We start from the raw sequence: 22,809 nt of genomic DNA on the forward strand, positions 1-22,809 counted from the left end.
GGCCTCTCCCGGGAGCGCGCGGGGACAGCGCGTGCGCAGCCAGGCCCATCACCTCCCGCGCGGGAGCGCGAGGTGAGGCGGGAACGGGGCCGCCTCTGCGCATGCGTGCTGCCCGCCCCCTGCGCGCGGGACGCGCCGCGCAGGCGCAGAGCGGGCGTTGCCTGAGGGTGGGAAAGGCGTGAGGGGGCTGCGGTTGCCTCCCGCCTCTTCCTCAGCGGGCTGAAGGATTCTAGTGCTGGCGGAGGGCGTTGAGCCCTAAGCTGGCCGTGGGGCCGGCAGCAGGGAGCTCACCCCGGGGGCGGTCGGGGTTCCAGAGTACTTGTGGTCAGTCTTCTGAGGGGCCAATGGGTCTCAGAGGCCTCAACTATAACCAGGCTGGCACGTTGCTACTAGTGTCTGGCCCAAGGTGTCCAGGTGAGCTCGATAATGCTGCTTGCTCCTTCAGAGCTGTAAGCTTAAAATTGCTGCATTTTAGACATGTTAGGTCAATTGCTATGTGAATTAATTGTATTCATGTAGAGATGAGTTGAATAGGTATCTTGTTGCCTGGGTTCACTGAGGTGAATGTGCTTTGAGTTCTCTACATTTTCTGCTCTATTGCTCCTGGTTTCAGATTGTAAGTAAAGCAATCGCTATTTCCAAAGTCCATAAAAGGGATTTTAAAGTAATTAATATTAATCATACCAGGAAGTTCAGCCCTTCCCATCATTGTCATGATTCCTGCCTGTTACAAATCAGCTTCAGCTTGCTTAACTCCTGCCCTTTGAAATATATCTTCCTCTTATAGCAACAAACAAAAAGTTGACTTGAAGACTTCACACAAAACTCTGGGATTTCCAGACTTTTTTAATACTCAGTTGAAATACCCAGCACTTCCTTATGGAGCACTGTCTGATGACTCCCAGAGTGAGAGGAGACAGGAAAAAAGGGAATTAGAACAGTGGTAAAAATCTAACAAGGCCAAAATCCTTAGTCAAGAGCCTGAAGTATGCCAGTTGCTTGAATCACATGTTTATTTACCTAATGTGGTATTTGGTATTAATGTGGTTTAATTAACTAATTACTTTTAAGGTCAGTGGAACTACTAGTAGAAGCTTTTTTCAAAAAGGGTATTGTTTGAAGCACAAACCTGGTGTTTGAAAGTGAAAAGAGCTACAACTAAAAAGTTCGGTGACTAAGGGGGAAAATGCTCCTTTTTCATAATTCTCACCAGGAACTGCTGGTAGGATCAGGCAGACATCGATCTGATCCACAGTTTAAAAGGTGGAAGTGGTGACCGGTCTCTGTTATCTCAAGTATTGGTAGACAGCCAGGATTTTTCAGTCTAACATTTTTATTTAGTTTGCAAACTCTGGACTAAAGGGAAAAAGGAAAAACAGTGTGTTGATGTAAAAATGCCTTTTTATTTGGTATACCTTGTGCGTATGTATCAAATATTCCCAGGTTATTTGGTCTGGATTCACACTTGTGACAAAAGTGAAGACTTTAGCAGAAAGAAATGGGGGAGAGGAAGGACAGGAAGCAGGATCTGGGTGGCACAGTGTGCACAGCTGCATCCAATTTGTGACTGAGTCTCTTTCCCAATAATTAGTGAGCATTGTCCTCAGTTGTGTCCTCAACTACAGTTTCTGGTCTTGCTTTGTTCACAGGCTGTGTGGATTTGTACCAAATGTTCAGACTGCTCTTCAGGGAAGCACTGCTGCTGAGGGGACAGGACTTCGCCTTTGTCCTCCCATTTCTTGGAGGGAGTTATGGCCAAAACCACAAGCTGATCTGGGCGATGAAAACCATACGCAGTCCCGCTCTGAGCCAAGATGGGTATGGAAATGGCACTTTTCATCTCACACAAAGGTGGCTGCATGGCTGAGTTACCGAAAATCATAACCAAGAAAACTCTCCAAACCAAATAATAGTTTAGAAAGCTGACATTGGTTTATTGCAGTGCTGGGTGCACGGGGGATTCCTCCTGACAGCACACCAACAGGACTTTCCACGCTGCATTTGTGCACAAAACTGGCAGAGTTAGTTATTTTTCCAAGCCCATCCTCTTCAGAATGATTGGTTAGTAATTAAATACAATTATAATACCACTGACACAATACTTCTACTACTACACATGATTAGGGGAAGCGTCTTCACTGGGGTGAGGGTCTTTGTGACCTGAAGGTGTTATTTTTAGTATCTTCTTCCAGGTCTAATGGCTCTGGGATGTCCTTGCTATGACTTGTTCTGAGGAGGGACGCCTTTGGCTTTAACAGAGACAAAGAACATCTTTCTTGAGCGAAGCATTGTGTTGCTACCTTGTTCTAAAGTTTAACCTTCAACAGCTGTTGGGTTTTGGGGGAGCTGGAGCAGGCTCCTACCCCAACAACCCCCTCCCCGGGGAGATGCAGAGCCGCCCCCCGGGCCTGCAGCCCCGGGCACCCTCCGGGATGGAGGGCGGGGTTGCAGCCCCCCCGCCCCGCTCCCTTTCGGGGCACCATTTCGCCGTCGCGGCTTCCCCCCGCCTTGCAGCGCCGGGCGGGAAATGGCGGCCGGGGGAGGCGGTAGCGGCCGGCGGGGCGGCTGCCAGAGCCGGGACCCCGCCTGCTCGGCGGGGCGGTGCCGGCCGGGCTCCAGCGAGGGATGGCGGCGGCGCGGAGGGTGCGGGATCCGCGCGCTGGCTTCGGGCGGCCGGTGGCCGAGCCGGGCCCCGCCGTACCGCAGGGGCTGCTGCGGGCGGCTCGGAAGAGCGGGCAGTTAAACCTCGCGGGCCGCAGCCTTAGCGAGGGTGAGCGCGGGGAGCCGGGCCCTGGGGCCCTCCCTCATAGCCGGCGGGTACACCCCTCCTTCTGCCCGCAGCCCGGGCTGGCCGCCCCAGAGGGCCGGGCAGGGCAGCTGGGCCTCTCGGCGGCGGGCTGGGATCCTCGTGGCGGGGAGTGGCGGCCCTTGCGCCGAGCCCTTGGCTCTGCTGGGAACCACACGGGTCTTCAGCTGAGGGGACAGGCGCCGTGTTCACGGGTGGTTGCTGATCGGTTCCGCGGGCTGCGTGTTCCTCCGGTGCCTTGGGTTTATTGTTGGGTAATGCTATACGGGCAGGATGGGAAAAATACAGAGGGAGCAACAGCAATGAGTATTCCTGCCATCTTCACAGGTCAATTTACTTTTGGCTGTTGCTGGCAGATTTCCATCAGCTTGTTAGTGTCAGCTCTGGAAAAATATCTAGAAATACAGTTCACAAGATGGGTGTATGTATATATGAAAAGCATTAGGACAGTGGACATTTGAAAGTAAATATCTGAGGAATTCACTTAACGTGTATGTTTGTGTATGTTAGTGCCTCAACATGTGTGGCGGATAAATTTGGATACTCCAGAGGAAGCTCGTCACAATCTCTCTTTTGGTGCTGCGGATCGCTGGTGGGAGCAAACAGACCTGACCAAGCTGATACTCGCCTCAAACAAACTGCAGAGTCTGTCAGAGGATGTCAAACTTCTGCCTGCCCTCACTGTTCTGGATGTAAGTACAACAATCCTGTTACGGTAGGACTGTACTCTCCCTGTAAGAGGTGGGAAAACAGTCTTAGATCACAGGCTGGTTCAGGGTGAAAGGGACCTTAAAGCCCATCCAGTCTCCTTCCACTAGCCCAGGTTGCCCAAAGCCCCGTCCAACCTGGCCTTGAACCCTTCCAGGGAGGGGGCAGCCACAGCTTCTCTGGGCAACCTGTGCCAGGGCCTCACCACCCTCACAGGGAACAATTTCTTCCTTACATCTAATCTAAATCTCCCCTCTGTCAGTTTAAAACCGTTACCCCTCATCCTATCCCTACCCCCCTGATCAAGAGTCCCTCTCCCCTTTCCTGTAGCCCCTTTAAGCCCTGGGAGGCCGCTCTAAGGTCTCCCCGGAGCCTTCTCTTCTCCAGCTGAACCCCCCAACTCTCTCAGCCTGTCCTCACAGGGGAGCTGCTCCAGCCCCCTGAGCATCTTCGTGGCCTCCTCTGGCCCCGCTCGAGCAGGTCCGTGTCCTGCTGTTGGTGGCCCCAGAGCTGGACCCAGCACTGCAGGGGGGTCTCCCGAGAGCGGAGCAGAGGGGGAGAATCCCCCCTCGCCCTGCTGCCCACACTGCTCTGGGTGCAGCCCAGCACACGGGTGGCTTTCTGGGCTGCCAGCGCACGTTGCTGGCTCACAGTCAGTTTTCCACCCCCCAACCCCCCCAAGTCCTTCTCCTTGGGGCTGCTCTCAGTATCTTTGTTCTCCATTTCCCTGCAGTGGTGGCTGTGTAGAAGTGGCACTGCTGTGTTCTCAGGATGAAGAAAAGACTGTTACAGATCACTCTGATAATATATCAGTCTGGTGGTGGGTACTGTTCTGTAGAAAGGTCTAGGAAGTTTTATTATGGACACTGAAGGAAGAGCTATCACTGGATGCAACCACCTTTCCTGCTCTCCCCTCCTCTCCCTGTCTTCATATCTAATCTCTTAGTGTTTGTTACCAGTTAAGTAGAATTTTGCAGAATTTTGCAGTGCTGCTATTGGTAATGGCTTTGAGGTGTGTACGTAGCTGTTACTTGTGTACAAAGTTATTCTGTGTGTTCAGTTAGCTTGGTTTGTTTCTGGGGTAGACAAAACCTGCAAAGTACAAATTAGTAACTGTATTCTAAAAACTTTATTTTCCAGGTACATGATAATCAACTGACATCGCTTCCTTCTGCTTTAGGACAATTGGAAAATCTTCAGAAACTTGATGTCAGGTAAGTACGTGTTACAGAACTGGAACACGAGAAATATTGCAGTGACTTTTACCGGGTGAATAAGAGATTGCAACATATAAAACTTTCAGAAAATTAATTTTAGATTTTTAACTAGAGAATATTAGTATATTGAGAATTTTAAGTTTTGGATCAAAATTGATGATCTTAGGTTTGTTAAAATTATTTTCACTGATACTCAGTCACAGTTGCTTGGAAGGTGAGAACAGTGATATTTTGAATATTCACACAAAAGCAATATCTACATTCATTTGCTTCAGCCTGGCAGTTTTGAGTATAGAAGTACTTTTTGTCATAAATAATATACATTGGAAATAACTGTAGCTCTTGTTCATGCTGGAAAGTTCATAATCTTCTCTTTACTGGAGTAATTTTGTAAATTTGTGTGTGAGGAGAAAGAGGTATGCTGGCACTGTCTGTGTGAACTCCATAAAACAAAAGAAAATTAAGATCTGGCTGGAATATTGTAAATTCAGATGAGGATTAAAAGTGTTCTTGAGCAAATAAAGAAACAAACGTAGTGAATTTCTCCCAGGAAACTAATCCAACGTAGAGGGCTGTAACAGTTGTAGGGGACAAGATTTTTCTTCGAGGTGAGGGTATCCTGACGAGCAGGCCTGTGCGTGTGTGCAGCGTGGGGATGTTTTGCAGAAGCCTGTCTCTCGGGAGGTGTAATTAATAGTTAGTCTGTGCCAGCACAGAGTATCCCGCGTGTCTGATCTGGGCCTGCTTCCCGCGTGCTCTAGGGCCTGAGGAGTTTGTGCTTCCACAGGCCGCATGTGACTGAGATAACGCAGCCGGTAGCCGGGGTGTAGCTCTGGTCTGGGGAGCGCCACGTGTGACACGAGCGTTCTGCGTGTGGTTGCCTTTGTACAGCCGCTGAGTGATCGGTTCTACCCTTTGTGTTCCCTGTGTTCGTACCAGCCACAACAAACTGAGAAGTATCCCGGAAGAGGTGATGCAGCTGTCGCATTTGAAGAGCCTTCTTCTTCATCACAATGAGCTGAGTCACCTGCCGGATGGATTTGGACAACTTGTCAATTTAGAAGAATTAGTAAATTACAACTTTCTGAAAAATATTTCTTTGTGTGGAAAGGCTGATTTATCCATGTTTTGCTACTGCTAATTAAAAAACCCCGTAGCCTAGATGGCAGAACTTTGTGAATATTCTAACAACATATGTGGGTTGTCAGTTATTACATGGTGGTTTGTTTGGGGGTTTTTGTTTGTTGGAAATCAAGTTTTGCTCTTTGTTTGCGAAATACTTTAAGAAAAATCAAATCCCTTGTGATCTGTCAGTCATGGGAGACTTGTTTCTTCTATTCACATTTCTACCAGGGAAATCCTGAAGATGTCAGCCATCTAATTTTAATGTTCTGCCAGTAATTAACTTTGCAGCAGCAGTACTCGTGGGATATTTTAAACATCTCTATTTCTAACCTCCCTCTCTCTTCCTCTCTCTCTTTTTTAATCTTCAGGATCTGTCCAACAACCATCTCACAGACGTTCCAACAAGTTTTGCTTTGCTCATTAACTTAGTGCGACTCAATTTGGCTTGTAATCAGCTCAGGAGCCTGCCTGCAGATATCAGTGCGATGAAAAGTAAATTAGTTTCCTCAGATTATTAAATGCCATAGAGCCAGTTCTGTAGTTGTGTTCAGAAACGTAATGTATGTTATTCAGGATTTTAAAAATACATTCTTAAAGAGTTAATGTATTCTCAAGAATATTAGTTCAGAATTACTTAAAACCATCAGCTACAGCTACTGTATATCAAACTCAAGTCCTCTTATGTTTCATATTTCTTGATAAATGGGGCATGGAATGATCAGAAAGCATAAGGATTAATATTGTTCTGCTTACAAGTTATTAGCCTTAAGGCTGCAATGAGGAATTTGAGAAATTTTTTTTCTTTATTGCATATTTTGAGTGGAAAATAAAGCATAAATGAGAGTTGAAATTATTGGAGAGGAAAAAAACCATAAATTAGTGATAAAGTTGACTTCTAACATTTGAATGTTAAATATCAAGCTGGCTGGTGGTTGATCTGAAACGCATATTTTCAGAGCTGTGGGAGATCCACAGGAACAGCTGGTAGACAGCCAGTTTTTATAGAGACTACAGAAATTACTTGCAGATCTTTTGGAGATGGGCTGCAGTATTGGACCCTTTCTTGATGGGAGCTATACCTGGCAGTGTCATTGGAAGCCTGCCAGGATGTTCTCTGAAGAGTAAATGAAAAGCAGATGCCTTGTTTTCAGAAATGTTGATTTGATTTCTTCCAAAGTCCTGTTCGGCAAAATGTTCTTACATTTATTTTAAAAAACAGGTTATTTATGTTTCTGTAGAAAACTGTTTTGATTTTTCTCTTATTTTTCTGTTTGTCACTGCACACTTACTTTGTAGGCTTAAGACAGCTGGATTGTAGTAAAAACTACCTGGAAACCGTACCTTCTAAATTAGCGACTATGGCGTCTTTGGAACAACTTTACCTGAGAAAAAATAAATTACGTTCCTTACCAGAATTTCCTTCATGCAAATTACTGAAGGTAGGGTTTGAAATGGTTGGTATGCTGTAAATGTATTTGCTGTAAACTTTTAAAATAATGACTGATACTTTAAATACAAATTTTTGTAAAGTGCTGTGATCAAAAGTTGATAATTCTGTGTTTAGAACTGTGTTTAATACATCCCTATTTGCAATTATTCTTACGGTCCACACTGGTCAGTCTTAAGGTAATTTGGAAGACAGATTTGCAGCAGTACTCTTCAGGTTTGGAAAATAAAAGAAACATTTAGAAGAGGAATGACTGAAAAAACAGATCTGGTATTGCCTGTAACAGTTACTTTTTATCTCTAGGATCATTTTCTGGATAAATTTACATTGTTCATTATCATTTTTTTCTTTGTAACTGCAGAGGAAGTATACCCTTTTCTTTCCTTTTAGCATAATCAGATCTTTCAGATATTTTGTAGCCTTCATTCCTGATGTGTTTAAAATTGAGAATCACCTGTCTCAGAACATCAGAAATTTGTTACTCAACTAACAGAAAAATGGTTGGGCCAAGTGAACGCCTGTATCACTGTGTTGTTTCCAGTGACCAAATTCATCAAAGAATGTAGGTTCTTTTAGTTCTGCATAACTCTGAACTCAGCAGTTAAAATCTCAAACTATTTCAGCATTTTCTAACAAAATCCACGTTGGTGTGTGAAATTCAGTGTCTTAGTGTGTCCAGCAGCATGTGTGCCCTCTTTTGGGGCTAAAGAACCATTTGGTTTTTCCATTATAAACGAAGCCTTTCCAGTAGGGAGGTGGAGAGCTACCCTCTCAACTTCCTGTAACTTGGAATTTAGGAAACTTCTTGAGTAAAGAAGTCGTTGACAAGTTCTTGGCAAAAGTGGAGCAGATTTACTCCTAGCTTGGAAATGGAACTCAAAAGCTGAGGGTTCTGGTGGTTTTAGAAAGCCTCAGTTCAGACTTCTGCCTCTGGATCTTTGGAGATTTGATATTTCATATGCAGATGAAAGGGAATTGGGATCTGTATTTCTCCACGTCATAGTATGTTTTTGTTGGTGTCATGATTTAGGAGATTAGTAAGTTATAAAGTAATTTCACCAGAGTAACGTAATTGTGGGTGATCTTTTTTTCCATAGGAATTGCACGCTGGTGAAAATCAGATTGAAATATTAAATGCAGAGAACCTGAAGCATCTGAATTCCCTCTCTGTATTGGAACTTAGAGACAACAAGATAAAATCAGTTCCTGATGAAATTACTCTGCTTCAGAAGCTGGAGCGACTTGACCTCGCCAACAATGATATCAGTAGGTAATGTTCAAAACTGCATTGTGTCTGTGATGGGGCATAGCTAGTGACATCTAATGACAATTAGCTGCAGCTGGTGTACTTCACTTTGTAAAATGCAATTAAAAAAGGACTCAATCATAATGAAGGAACCCTTTCTGTATTGTGTAACTGCTGTGATCAAGCTATGCCTTTCTTAAATGTAGCATGTTCTGTAGCTTTTCATTTGAACCTGTTGTGGATGGAGTGCTGCACTTCACTCATGAGAGAGAAACAACAACATATTTTATTAATAAGACTGTGAGTTAACAGAGGTCAAGGGTAGATGTGACAGTGGTTTAACAAGACTCGGTGCCAAGGCACACTTGAGTATTTACTGTGTAGAGGAGAGCGTCAGACAAAACTCTCAGGGAGACCCTCCTGCTGAGTCATGAGGTTCAGAAAGGACCCCCGCTGTGTGCTGAACTCCTCAGAGAGGAGCCTAGGTGCGGCTGGATCCAGACTTAGTCCCTGACTTGGGCAGTGGTTTATGTCTAAAGGGTGATACGCGTGCAGGCAATCCTTTATATCACTTAGCCGAGATTTCAGAGTTTCAGTGCGCTTATTCCTAATTCGCTTACTCAGTATCTGATACGAAAGGATTCCCTCAACCTCGAGGGGTGTCCCTGCTCACGGGAGATCCTGGCGTGCAGCCTGCTGCTGTGCGGAAGAGCTCAGCGGGCCCCAGTCTGTCCACTTTTCATGGAGTAAGATAATTGCCTTGGATTTACATACCAACTCCAGGTGTTAGTTTCTTCCACCTTTGGCTTGAGTCAGACACTGACCAGCACTGTGGTGCTCAGATTAGCCCTCAGCTACTGTGGTGTTACGGATCCACACGACCAGATGCATCCCTTATGACCGCCAGTGGTGGTTAGCTCTTGAGCAGGGTTACGGGAAATACAGGTCAGGTTGGGGCCACGGAACCTGAGCTGCAGGCTGACAGGCCACCTCACAAACCGTTGCAAATGCTTTAGAAAATGTTTTGAAGCTGCTTTGAAATGAGTTCTTTCCATTTGCAGATTGCCTTACACATTGGGGAACCTTCCTCAGTTGAAATTCCTGGCATTAGAGGGAAATCCTTTGAGAACCATTCGAAGAGACCTCCTGCAAGTAAGCACTATAGACACTATATGAAGTTCAGTTATGTTGCATATGTACGTTATCGAAATTGCGTGGCCAGAATGTTAAAAAAAATTTTTAATGCATCCAGATTTCAAGTAGCCTATGGAGCTTTAAACCATCTCTTCTGTTTGTGCGTTGTGGCTTGGGCACTCTTTCCTCTGGGGTCTGATGCGGTGCGTAAGACAGTGAGGACTGTGGAATAAAGGAGGCTGTTGCGTTACAGGACCTGTTTCTGCTCTGCTGCAGAAGTTGTGATATATATTGCAAAGGAAGCAGTGGGTGTCTGGGAAGAGAAGGCTGAGGCAGCTGTCTGCTGCCCAGTCCTGTTACAATCACAGCTCGTTGCAACGCTGGGCAAGAACTTTACATCAGGATTTTCCTGCATGAGCGTGGATTTCTGTTTCTCATTTCCTACTTGCCCGAATTAAGGATCTAGGATTAATTTCCAGATGATGGCAGGTGCATTTTGGGCACCAGCAGTGTGACGTAGTACGTTTTCTTAAGGGTAGCCTACACCTCAGATCTGCATTCTCCTTGTAGGTAACCAGCAAAGTGAAGGTGTGAGTTGTGTGTGAGAAAACAAGCACACAGGGCAGTGGGAGGCTGGAGCGTGGGCACTGCTGCTGCTATAGAATTCCCTTTAATTTTTTTCCCCAGCAGGCCCCTCTTCTCGTTGGTGGTATACATTACTTTTTGTGCTTCTGCCAGCGTTACAAAATAAATGTTTACAAAGCACTGGGATTCTCTAAAAATAAGCAACACTGAAGACTGTTGAAATGAAGTTTTGTAGTGTCTGTCAGAAGAGGGAACACACTGAGTGAGCTTTGTGTGCACTAAATTAATGAGCAGGGGTTCAGTGGATGGAAGTCATACGTGATCTCAGCGTGCACAGTTGGCTTCAGGTGTACCTGCAGAGGAGCCTGAGTTAGGTTGCCTGGTTACTGCAGTTGTGGTATTCCCTCGCTTCTGAGGATTTGCTCTTTCAAATGTAAGAGCACAGAGTGTGTGATTTCTTGTGTGTATTGCAAATTTGTAGCAAACGACAGGTACAAGGATTCCATTATGACATTTTATACTTACACTGTCTTGATCCATTACCAGCACTGTAAATTCCTGCACCTGGAAGTAAGCCTGTCTAGAATTTTTTACACTTGATTTAGAGGAGGAATTGATAAAGCTTGTGGGGTTCCCCAGGCACTTCTTGGGAGCAGGTGAATACTGAGGTTAAGGATTGGCAGAGGCTGGGGGGTAGTACAGTCCAGCAGGCGCAGACTCTTCTCTTGTTTATCCCTGCTCCGTCTCCTCTTTTCCTGTTTCTCAGGCCTCTCATTCTAGTCCCAAACCCATTCTTGTTTCTTGAGGAATTTCCACTTAATTCCTGTTAAATCCTAGTCTCTTGTTTTTTTGGGTTTTTTTTTTTTGCATAACGTACCATCACCTGGCTGTTGAGCTTTGTCATACTGTCTGCTTCCCTCTCCGTACAAGCCATGGGACTGTTACTCAGCTTTTGGTTTGACCTTCACCTTTTCCTTACAAGTTTCCAGGTTCTTCGGTATTGGCGTCCCTTGTCTTGCTGGGCTCAGCCCGCGCCACGCCTGGGCATGCCTGCAGTCAGTCTCAGCCTCCTCTGGCCTCCCTTTCTTGGTCTTCTGTCATCCCATCAGATGCCTTGTGAGAGTTCGTTCCCCTCCTTCGTTCCCCTCCTTCGTTCCCCTCCTTCGTTCCCCTCCTTCGTTCCCCTCCTTCGTTCCCCTCCTTCGTTCCCCTCCTTCGTTCCCCTCCTTCGTTCCCCTCCTTCGTTCCCCTCCTTCGTTCCCCTCCTTCGTTCCCCTCCTTCGTTCCCCTCCTTCGTTCCCCTCCTTCGTTCCCCTCCTTCGTTCCCCTCCTTCGTTCCCCTCCTTCGTTCCCCCCACATTTTCTTTACCCCTCTGCATTCAGACCTCCCAGTCTCTTACACAGATCTCAGCTAGAATGAGAAATACTAATTCATATTCAGTGCTTTAGTTCAGTCCCTGGTTTTAAAGCACCAAGGAAGCCTCTAAAATCATAAGGCAAACCTAGCTTTATCCTAAAACAAATGGGCTAGATGAGATTATACTTAATTACTCATAGATTATGCAGATAGTAACTGTGTTTGACCAGTAGAAGTTGCTATGAGAGGATTGAAAGGACCAAGCTGTGAAAAAATCCATGCAAAATATGTAAATTGCAGTGTTGTTCCCAGAGTCTATAATTTTGGGCATAAAAAGTTACCACAACACTGAACAGTCAGCTTCCTTGACAAATTCTAAATGTCTTCTCCAAAGCATAATTGTGCTAGACCTCTGTAAAGAGAAGATTAGGTTAACTTGAACTTTTTCCTTGATCTTGCAACTGGCTAACTACTTTAGATAAACAATTAAAAATGTGGAGCCTGAGGTAGTGATACAGGATCGGAAATTTTCATCTGGAATAAATAAAATTGTAAATAAGCAAGTTCGTAAGCTGCTGTGAAGAGGGTTTTTCTGTGGGAAGTGGTAGGTGGATTTTGTAGTCAGCAGTGCTGTGGGTCCACCTGTGTGACAGCTGTTGGCATTCCTTGTGGTCGGAGTGGCTCTGGAAACACTGCCTGGCAAATCCTGACTTTTTTTTTTTTTTTTTTTTTTAAAGAAAGGCACCCAGGAACTTCTGAAATATCTAAGAAGCAAAATCCAAGGTATGTTGCTGTGTTACATTTTAAAGAGTCTTTCTAGGAAATTAAAATAAATTGGAATGTACAGAGGGTAGCTGTTTCAATCCAGGTTCCTCCAGTTATGCTGCAATAACAGTTTTCTTTACTCAACAGTTTGCTCTTCTATTTCAGTGCTGTTTCTTTTTCTTACTCTATTAGGTAGTACTGAATAACAAACATTCTTTGTTTTTCTAATTTATAATCCTCAATAATCTCAAGTATTTTTCCTCTGGTCCTTTTACGCGTTTTGCATCAGAAATTCCAGTAGCTTTTTTCTTTTTCCTCACAACATCATGGGAAGTTTACGTGAGGGGTTTTTCTTGTTAAGCTTGCTGTCTATCTGCTGGCTTGGACGCTGCTAGGGACCGAGAGTAGGGGATGGTTGGTAAAGACATTGTGTATAATTCATCCACATACTAACATGGGCAGCACCGTCCTCTGATACGCAGAAAGGACGTGCCTGAGTCAGCCACGATGGTCCTGGCAGTGCCATGGAGCCTACCTCGCAGCTGACTAAGAATATCAAAAGTTTTGGGGAGAAAGTAACTGATTATTTTAAACATCATTCTAATCCTGGCCTGTTAGAATTCATTTTTCTACTGTCTAATAGTCTTGATCCCAGCCTTCCCTACAGAAATAATTAAAAAGTCAGAAAGCAGAACATGGGATGAAATATTTCAAGGGGATTACTTGTGCGTGCAAACGCTTTGTGGGTTTTGCAGAATCCTCTCTGGGATTCAACGCTGTTTCTCTCTGGGTTGAAAAGCACCGAGTTGTTGACTCTAGGTCATGATTATCTGACAGATGCGGCACTTTGTAAAAATGAACCGATAGTATGCAGAAAGTGGACAAAAAGTTGCTAGTTGCTTCTGCATGCTCGAGTCGCTTTCCAGATTGATACCTGGGCTTCTAATTCACTGAGATACTTCGGCATTTTGGGTGGTTTTTGTTGTGTTTTCTGAACAAAATGGTGGCGATGACAGTGTATTTTTTATTATTTAGGAAACAGGCTGTTAGAGTCTTTAAGTAACCTGCATGCTGAGAAGGTGAAATCCTTTCAAAACAGGACTCCAGTTTACCATCTTTAGAAGTTTTCCTCTTTCTTGAGTTTTAAAACATAAAGTAGGCAAAATGACCGAGTTCATGGGTTGTGTTAAGTATAACAGGGAAACAATTATGCTGCACGTAAATGGCAAAAAAAGGCTTAGAAGGTGCCTTGATAATACATGCGAGCAACTGTTACTGAAAATGGTACGTGGAGATTTTCCTTTTTCAGTGGGTTTTCTCTCCATCCACCAGAGGATGGCAGTATTAATTAGGCGACAGCAGCATATAAAATTGCTTCAAAATGTCAGGTTCCATGCAAATCTGACATACTATTAACTTGACAAAAATTAATTGAGTGCTAGGGTACATACTCAGGAGTTATCTGGTGAACTATAATAGATAATATAATTGTGGGCAATTAAATTAGCTCATGTCTTGCATGTACAATGATGCTTATGATTTTACCTGTTACGGCATCTAAGCTGGAGCTAAAGCTGTAGCAGGCCTGTTTCTGTAGAGGTTTAAATGGGGAAAAGGCCTCTTTTTTTAGCTTGTTTTTGACCCTTTTGACTTTTCCTAAGGAAAGGATGACTAGTTGTGGTTAGGCACAATTGTTAGTAGACTTTTATTCATGGATGCTGCTGAATTTCCCTAGGGTTTTGTTCGGTTTCTTTTAGTGGAGGTTGGATTTATTGTATGTTTGGACTTCTAGCTAAGCTTAACCCCCCTCAGGCACAGGTGAGTCCCTGGGGGGTGATGCCACACCTCAGTTGTGCAGAACGATGCTTTTAGTCCACATTCCTTAAACATCCAAAGTAGCCTTGTGACACCCAGAGCTTTTTCCTGGGGATTGTAGGTGGTAATCAAAAGGAACTTTACAGAGGAGGGCGTGATGAAGGTTTATAAATATTAATATTTTAACTGAAACTGTGGTCAGATTTGCTGTTCGGGGTATAGATGATCTAGACCGTCATTTCTAGCCCCAATTCCCTGTTTCTTACTGTTTCTCTCTCCCTAGCCCGTGGAGCTGCCTGTCTCGCCGCTGGCTGCTGCTGGCATGACAGCTCCATTGCTTCCTGACCTAATTTTTCAAAATCCAAGTCAACCCTCTTCCTCCCACCCCCCTAAAAAGAAAAAAAGCAAACCAGAAACCCAAGATTGCAAAACCCTTTACTAGAAAATGCTTGATGCAATCTGAATCAGATTATTTGTTATCTCCAGATGATGTAACTACCGTCAATGAAGAGCCTCCTGTGACAGCCATGACTCTTCCAAGTGAGTCAAGGGTTAACATGCACGCCATAACTTCACTAAAATTGCTGGAATACAGGTATGTGTTTTGAAATACTACCTATTTCTACAGTTCTAAGAACACTTGCCTATTTTTTGCCCTTTTTTTATGATATATACCAAACTGTCTGCAAATCCTGCTGCATTTGTGTGTTTTTCACTTTAATTTGTGTGCTCAAGAATAGGCAGATTTGAACTGCAGGTTTTTAAAAATTGTTTCTTTGTATTATCAAGTATTCCGCAGTAACATTCCTTTTAACTCACTGAAACGCTCAATACCTTCAGGTGCTTTTAGTACCTCTTATACTTCTTCAGCAATTTTCATTAAGTCTCAGAATATCTTGTAGTAGGTGAGTAGCTCTTCAGTTATTTCTTAAAAGTAACCAACCATGTAGCTTTTTCAGTTGGGGAGGGGGAAGAAACCATGTGACACAGACATGGTGCGGTGGTTGGTGGCTTTCTGATTAACAGTCCTGCAAGGACCTCAAATTGTAGATATTTATATATCTACTCTATGACTCATCTGTTTCTAAAAGAAGATAAAAATGCCTTGTTAATAAATAGGGAATGATTAACTTGTTTGTGTGACCCAGCTAACTGCTTCCCATTGTCCAGTGAGAAACAGGCCGCTGTGATTCCCGATGACATGTTCGACGCAGTCAGAAGCAATCCTGTCACCACTGTCAACTTCAGCAAAAATCAGCTGAATGAAGTTCCTCCAAGGTACTTTTGGAAAGGTCGTTCCTCCATTTGTTACTTTCTTTCCTACTTTTTGCTCCTCGACATCTTGTCTTTCTCCTGATGGAGTATATTTGCGCGTTGTGCTGCGTACGCTTTTGTGCACACGCGGAGGGACGTGCGGTTGCGGTGCTGAGTGATGCAGTTGTGTTTCTAGCAGGAGTAGCGTGCCGGCGGGGCTGCAGGGCTCTGCTCGGCGGTGCTTTCCTTACATCTTGTGTGCGTCGTGCTTTTCTGAGCGTTGGTGAAAAGCCCGAGAGGAGAGTGATGTGACTTCACGGGGAAGTGCTGTACGTGACCGTGTAGCATTGATTCCTCTACAGAGCCGCCTTTTTCCCCATATAAAGATAATCTGAGTGCACTCACCGCTTTTTTGGGTGATGACTATGTACTGCCGCTGAGGTTCTATTTAAATACAGTTTGTTCAGAGAGGGTAATTGTTTGTGGGTTGTTAAGGAAGCCTGAACAGTTTCCGTGCCTCTTGGCAGGTTTTGTGTCCCATCACACAGCGTTTGAGATTATTGCACTTGTTACGTCATCCACAGTCAGGAAAAAGCTTTCTCTTGGCACTAATGGAATTGAGAGTCTTTTTGTGTAAGGAGGAGGGTTACTGCACCTCTGGCAGCCCCAGAAACCCACAAAAGCTGGTGTTTAAGGATACCACCACACCTGGGGGGGTAACTTATGTCCATTCTTGGACCCAAGTGTGCTGAACGTTTAACCTTCAGCACACAGAACTTGAAGAGGTGGGATCTCTTTCTCACAGGAAAAAAATCTCTTTTCATACAACTTCTAGAAAACCAACGTAGTGAGATAATGCTTGTGCCTCCCCAGCTTTTTCAGCGTTTCAGGGGCTGTTGCGCTCGCTGGGGATAGGTGTAGGTGTGCAATCCAGATGGGAGAGCTGAGGGTTTTCTCATTTAATTGCCTTTTGGTTTTAGGGCTAAACCAGAGATTCTGTTAGGGGATTCAACAGCTAACTTTTCGAGCTGTTAACATACGTCACACCAAAGCATGTTAATAGAATACCCTTTAACAAGAAGCAGCAAATGCCGTGTTTCCTGAAATTTGTAATATCAGAACAGTGGAACAGAAACAAAGATGGAAACAAAACAGCAATCTCTGTCTGTTTGATGGCCAGAGAAGGTGGATGGAGTCGTCTTGTTAAACCATTTACAGAGCAGGAGGTGACAGTGATGGTCACCTCTGCCAGTGTCTGAAATCCCTCTTACCTGCATTTCAGCAAGTGGGTTCTTGGAGTAACGTTTGCTCTCCTAATCAGGGAGGGGAAACTTACTCTCTAATAACTTCAGGCAAGTGATTCTGAGCTTTGTCTTTACATCAGGCGTCAGACTCCAGGACAGGAGCTTTCACAGCTGAAGTTTCCATTACCTTCACTCCACAAAATTACTTCTGAAGTGTCAAGAGACATAGTGTGTCCTTGATTTGTAGAATAAAGCAGGGTTTTTTTCAGTAACTTAGAATGCAAACATGAGCTTACATAATGCAAGTGTATTCATATTGGTTTCAGGATTGTGGAGCTGAAAGACTCAGTTTGTGATGTCAACCTTGGCTTCAATAAAATCTCCTCTATTTCCTCAGAGCTTTGCGTGCTCCATAAATTGACACATTTGGATATCAGGTTTGTGACGTGTGTTGGACTTCCTTTCTCGCTAACTTATTTTTGTGCCTTTTTAAACCAGCCATCTGTTACAGTGGGATAGCAGTACTGAAATAAGTTTTCATTTCCCAAAATGCCTCCATGACAGTTGAATGACCGGCAGATCTGAAATAGCAAGTGGCCTAGATTTAGGCATCGGTAAAAAAAAAAAAAAAAACCACAAAACCCAAGCGGACAAGCTGTGAGACTTGCTGTGATGAAGGGTCTTGCCTCAGTCTTAAGGTTCTCAGAGATGTGAAGCTGCTATTTAAAAATCCCTCCAACCCCCCAAAAGAACCCCCCACCGAGCCACTGGCGGGCGCTGGGAAGCGATACAGGGAGAGAGCGCGTGTTGTGCCTCCTGGAGCTGTTGCTGCCTGTAGGTATTTTATTGGCAGTAGCTCCTCCAGCCCTTCTGCCCGCTGCGGCTCCCGCAGGAGCTCCCTGCGCTGGTGCAGGCAGCAGCATAGCCCACCGGGCCGTGTTACCTGGGCTGCTTCACACACTGAAAACACTTCTGCTGACACCCCCGGAGCTCAACTGCCAGGTGGGTTTGTGGAGCTGTGGGATGCTTTGAAATTCTTGGGAACCTTTAGAGGACAGACTTAAATCTGCTGCTGGCAGAAATAAGAATGCAAACCTGCCTTGTGTGAGCCAGCGTCTGTACTTGAGCGTGGTCTTGACCCATTTAGGAAGCGGTTAATTGGTTTAAGGCAGCACGTTGGCATGGATAAATACCCACAGTCTGTCTCTGTGGATTCTTAACTGAAACTCTGTAGAAGTTAGTGATAATTGTTTGTCTTTGTTTGATACACAGAAATAATTTTTTGACATCTTTACCTGAGGAAATGGAGGCACTGACAAGACTGCAATTAATAAATCTTTCTTTCAATAGGTGAGTAACTCTTTAGGTTATTTTTTTTTTTTAAATATACAATAATAAAAAGAACTAGTCTGCGTTCAGTATGATTTTCCTGTGATGTGAGAACAGGGAGGCACTTGATAAACCAGCTGTGAGCTTAAACCCGATGGATGTACTTCTTTGCACAATGGGTCGTGTATTTTTGGAACTTTCTGCCACAAAAGTTGCAGAGAGACACAGTAGGAACTGGTTAAAAAAGGGATGAAACAGTCTGTGAGCAACAAATGCAGAACCAGACCCCCGCAGGCGCCTTTCGCCCTTTAAATAATGCTCAAGTGCAGCCCGGCTTTAAAGGCTGCTCAGTTTCTGAATGCCCTAATTCTGACTTTCCTTGCTTTGTCTCCTTTTTCCCTCTTGAAGATTTAAAGCGTTTCCCAGCGTCCTCTATCGCATCCCGGCGCTGGAGACCATCCTGCTCAGCGACAACCAGGTGGGCTGCATCGACGCGCAGGGGCTGCGGGCGCTGGCGGGGCTGGGGACGCTCGACCTGCGCAACAACGACCTGCTCCAGCTGCCGCCGGAACTGGGCCACTGCCAGAGCCTGAGGTGTGTGGGCCGGGCCGGGCTTAGGGAAACCCGCTCTCAGCGGCGCCTTCGGGCCCCGTTCGCTGGGGGAGAACTTGCTCCCCGCGGCGCGGTTGATTTGGGGGTCTTGGTGCAGTAAAAGGGGCTCTTGCCACTTGTAAAACAACACAGTTCTGTATTTTCTCAAGATTGTAAAGAATTGGGGGAGCTGTTTCATGATTTTTTAAAAAAGGGGAAGGGTATGTTTTAAAAAAAATAATATTTTTTTTTAAATCATGGTTTTTAACAAAAGGGAAAGGCTCTAATGTTTGAGCCTGAGTGAGCCACCCCCTTGCCCACACCAACACAGGGTCAGGGCCCCTCGGGCCGGGCCAGGAGACCCTTCCCCTCCCCCGCCATGGGTGCAGCTCACGCTGCTGTCGCAGAGACAAATAATTCTCCAATTAATGCCTAAAGCGACAGGACCAGCCGTCCTCACAGCGCATGCTCTGTGTGAGCAGCCCAGCAACAACAACAAGTTCCCAGGCCCTGGGGATTTCCCCTGGCAGGACACTTTCCCCAGGGACTTCAAAAAACAAAATAAAACATCCCACCCCCAGCAGGAAAACCCTCCAGGGAGATTTACCTGTTCTGAAGAGAGTGGGCTAGCAGCTGCGCTGGCATGTGCAGGGTTATGAGTTAACATGGTTTTCCCCTTTTACTCTACCCTTTCTGTATTTCAAAAGTTGTTTTTCTCGCTCTTTCTTCTGGCAGAGGCTGAAGAATCAGGTACATGTGTATCGTGTGTCTACAATAATAGACCACGTGGGGTTTATTAGCCTGAATTAAAACTCCAGTGTTGCTGTAAAAGATAAGTTGTGTGAGCTAGGGAAGCAGAACTTAAAATCCTTGTAGTGGAACAGAATTATTACTTAAGAATTTCAAAGGATCGGAATCCTCAGCGTGTGAAGGTGTTGTTCCACGGAAAAGCCTTGATCCAAGTAACTCCACCTCCCTGTTTTCTAGGACGCTGCTGTTGGAAGGAAACCCCTTCCGCACGCCGCGGGCGGCCGTCCTGGCCAAGGGCACGGCTGCAGTGCTGGAGTACCTGCGGAGCCGCATCCCTGCCTGAGCAGGGCCTTGGCGAGGGGGAAACGGGGCCCAGGGCAGCCCTCGGGCTGTGCCCCCCCTCCCTCCTCCTCCTCCTCCCCCAGCGGCTGAAGGACGGGCCCAGCCCAGGGACCCTTCGGGCTGGAGTTCGCACGTCAGGAACTTGCCTTGGCTGCGCACGGTTCCCCTCAAGGCTGCGCATTCCCTGAGTGAGTTTTAAAACAGCACCTGCTGACATGTTTGGTAATAAAGAACGGCTCCGCGAGCCGCCTTCCGGAACAGCCACAATAGTGGTTCTGCGGCTGAGCTGGTTTTTGAAAGGAATGGTCAGTGTAAAGTACTGGAGCAAAAGGCGGGAGCCGACGTGCTGCTGTGGGTGTGGCTGTTGTGTGATCGCTGCGGGGGGATGGGGGGTCACCTAACCCTGAGGGGGGGGTGGGGGCTGCACCCCAACAATAAACATTTCCTGTAGGATGGCCGCTTTGGGGGTCGTAAGCGTGTGCTGGCATTAAGTTTTCGGGCCAGTAACTTCTGGATACTTCTCATTTTTAATGGCACTTGCAAGTGATCCTTTCCCTTCTCCTGAAAGCGCTCCCTTCCTTAATGAGCACGACATGTTGTGGATATTAATACTCTAAAAGGGTATTTTTTTAAATATTTTGAAGAAATTTTTTAGAACTGTTGGATGGTGCTTGCGGAGCTGCTGCTCCCAGCCTGTGAATGGGAGAAGGAACCGGAGCAGAGCCCTGGCGGTTCCCGCAGTGGGGTGTTGTGCAGTGGTGGGTGTGGTTTTTAAGCTGTTGCTGTGGTGCTGCCGTAAGCAGAGTGAGCAGCAGCGCTTGACACCGCTTACGGCTGTTCCTGCCTTGTGGTTGTAGGGGCCGTGCGGCTGTGCTGGCCTTGCGGCTGTATGTACCATGGGCAGGACAGGCAGCATTAGGTGCCTCGCCTGCCCCTCCCTCAGCCTGGGGTTTGTTCGCTGGTGGGTGCTGCAGGTGTTTGTGAAGCTGTAGCTGCAGTGACTGATAGGAGGTGTGTCATGGGGTACCGGGGCGGGTCTGTAACAAACTGCTCTCATCCCCTGACTTGCAGAATTTTGAAAACTTGGCTCCTTTCCAACAGCAAAAGATGACAAAGACTAATTACAATAAGGTGACATTTTTATTATTTATACAATAAAGAGACTTTTTAATGTTATTCAAAACACTTTTTTAAATACTGAAAAAGTTGGGTACACCAAAGCCGAAAAATGGCTCTGCTATACACTGCACAGCGTCGGTTCAGTCCCTGGGTTTGGTTTCTGTACAGCTGCAAAACACTTCCCAAACACAACCTGCACCTCCCGGGGACGTGTCGCACGGGAGATAAACCGGGGAGGATACGACCCGCGTGTGCACATGGACTGACGAGAGATTGATTGCACGGAATCAATAGAGTTAAAATAGAATTCTGAAGTACCTTTTTGCACATAAAATGAAGCAGCTTTCAAGTTCAGTAAGTCTTTATACTGCAAAAAACATTAAGTACATTCACAATCTATGTTAATAAAGTAGTAAATATTTCTTCATTCAGCCGTATTTACAGTAATACTGTAGTTAAACTGAAAAGTACAGTCATTTGTAATATAGCAATCTTTTAACACATACAAAAATGACCATTTTTCTGTATATAATTTAAGCTCAAAATCACAATTATCTCAAAATATTAATTACAATACAGCCATCTCCATCATAATTAAACATGTCTTTTATAAAATGGTAAAATTTTTCATAAAGTAAGCTGTCGGTTCGGAACGGGATACAGTACTCACAAGTAGAAAACCGCAGGGCTGAGCGGGCGGGTGCTGCGTACGTGACGCGCTGACGTCACTCGCTTCCAGAGCAGTGGAATTGTCCAGGAAGGGGGTTGGCAAAAGGATTTTTTTTTTTTTTTGGTTGTTTTTGTGCAAGAGAAACTCTTTACGCTTTGCAAACACCGGCTTTTGCCATTGGCTGCCCCGCCGCAGCAGGCGCGCTGCCCGCCGCCACGCAGACCCAAACCGAGGGCGCTCGAACCAAAACCAAACCACCAATTAATTCGCCTCCTATCCAAACGACTGGCCTGAAAGTTGTATCGTTACGCTGCGTTCCACTCACGCTGGCGGGACGGACGAGCCGAGGCCTAAACCCTGACACCCCGGGGAGGAACCGGCACCTGGGCAGGCGCCTGCTCACAATTTAAATTTCCGAAGGCAGAAGAGCAGGAGGGGAGCGTGGGGGCAGGAGCTCAAACGTCAGGTGTTTTATCCTCGTTTGGAAGTTGTAAATGTAAAAGCCCAGCAGTTCAAAGGGGCAGCGGGAGGCTCAGCACTGCCTCTGCCTGGGGAGGGGCTGCGGGAGGCCAAGAGTTGTGGCAAATCCTGTTTCTTTCTGTTGGGTGGGAGGGGGAGCACTGCAGCCCCCCTGCGCCCCGGGGGTGGCGGAGCGGGATGGGGGGTCGTTCGATAGTGACCTTGCATTGACTGTTGCCTCTATCCCTACCAGAAGAACAGATACACACCCAGAGCTAGAAATGTTTCACATCCCGTGATTAAACTCTGATACAAGCCCGAGAGGTTGAACCGGGGAAGGTCTCTGTGTTCAACGCGCTCACTACCAACAGCAAAGCAGCCTCCTGCATGCCTCACACTGACATTTTTAGTTGGATTTTAGGCTCGTGAAGATCGGGGGTGTTTATAACAGTGATTTCACTTTTCAGGTGTTCCTATATGAGCTAAAAATACAGATTTACAGGAACGCTTCTGAGGCCCTCCCCTTCCCGCTTGGCAAGAGGCTGCCCTGCGAGAGCCTTAGAGGCTGAGTGTCCCCACAGCACCCCTGGGAGCAGGGGGGTCACTGCTGGTGGGTGCACCATGTGCAGGGACCGTCCCCCCCAGCTTCATCCTGCCCGCCAGGCCCTGTCCCCGCCGCGGGGGCTGCCGCGGTGCCGTGAAACACAGATGCGGACATGGACATGTTAAAAAATTATCTTGAAAACATCAGAACAGATTGGGAGGTGTGGAACGATCACTGCTGCGAACCACCGGCTGCTGAACACCGGAGTTCAGTTCATCAACAGCCGGACACAGGCCGTGGGC

The 22,809-nt window shown here is 46.0% G+C and overlaps 1 protein-coding gene across 5 annotated transcripts; it reads left to right on the forward strand.

Moving 5' to 3' along the window:
- Nucleotides 1–172: 172 nt before the first annotated feature.
- On the forward strand, nucleotides 173–20,898 carry LRRC40 (leucine rich repeat containing 40). 5 transcript variants are annotated; one of them, XM_074875776.1, is made up of 16 exons: nucleotides 173–414; nucleotides 1,650–2,061; nucleotides 3,317–3,498; nucleotides 4,655–4,728; nucleotides 5,671–5,800; nucleotides 6,225–6,348; nucleotides 7,153–7,295; nucleotides 8,401–8,573; nucleotides 9,611–9,701; nucleotides 12,363–12,408; nucleotides 14,692–14,800; nucleotides 15,376–15,483; nucleotides 17,030–17,140; nucleotides 17,976–18,053; nucleotides 18,441–18,626; nucleotides 19,611–19,982. In XM_074875776.1, the coding sequence occupies exons 2-16, from the start codon at nucleotides 2,055–2,057 to the stop codon at nucleotides 19,714–19,716; spliced, it is 1,668 nt and encodes a 555-aa protein (XP_074731877.1). In that variant the 5' UTR covers nucleotides 173–414; nucleotides 1,650–2,054; the 3' UTR covers nucleotides 19,717–19,982. The 5 variants fall into 5 exon arrangements, 4 of the variants coding, with proteins under 4 accessions (XP_074731877.1, XP_074731876.1, XP_074731878.1 ...); XM_074875775.1 differs by having other exon boundaries at nucleotides 1,650–1,851; XM_074875777.1 differs by having other exon boundaries at nucleotides 1,650–1,818.
- Nucleotides 20,899–22,809: the final 1,911 nt, after the last annotated feature.

This window comes from Strix uralensis, chromosome 8 (assembly GCF_047716275.1).
Source record: "Strix uralensis isolate ZFMK-TIS-50842 chromosome 8, bStrUra1, whole genome shotgun sequence".
NCBI classification, from domain to species: domain Eukaryota; kingdom Metazoa; phylum Chordata; class Aves; order Strigiformes; family Strigidae; genus Strix; species Strix uralensis.

What these genes read in the sequence shown, in the direction of transcription:
- LRRC40 (XM_074875774.1), top strand. Translation starts at nt 2,626, where the DNA reads ATGGCGGCGGCGCGGAGGGTGCGGGATCCGCGCGCTGGCTTCGGGCGG. An exon ending in TCTAAGAAGCAAAATCCAAG is followed by an intron (nt 12,409 to 14,691) that starts GTATGTTGCTGT and finishes TGTTATCTCCAG; the next exon opens with ATGATGTAACTACCGTCAAT. An exon ending in TTGACACATTTGGATATCAG is followed by an intron (nt 17,141 to 17,975) that starts GTTTGTGACGTG and finishes TTTGATACACAG; the next exon opens with AAATAATTTTTTGACATCTT.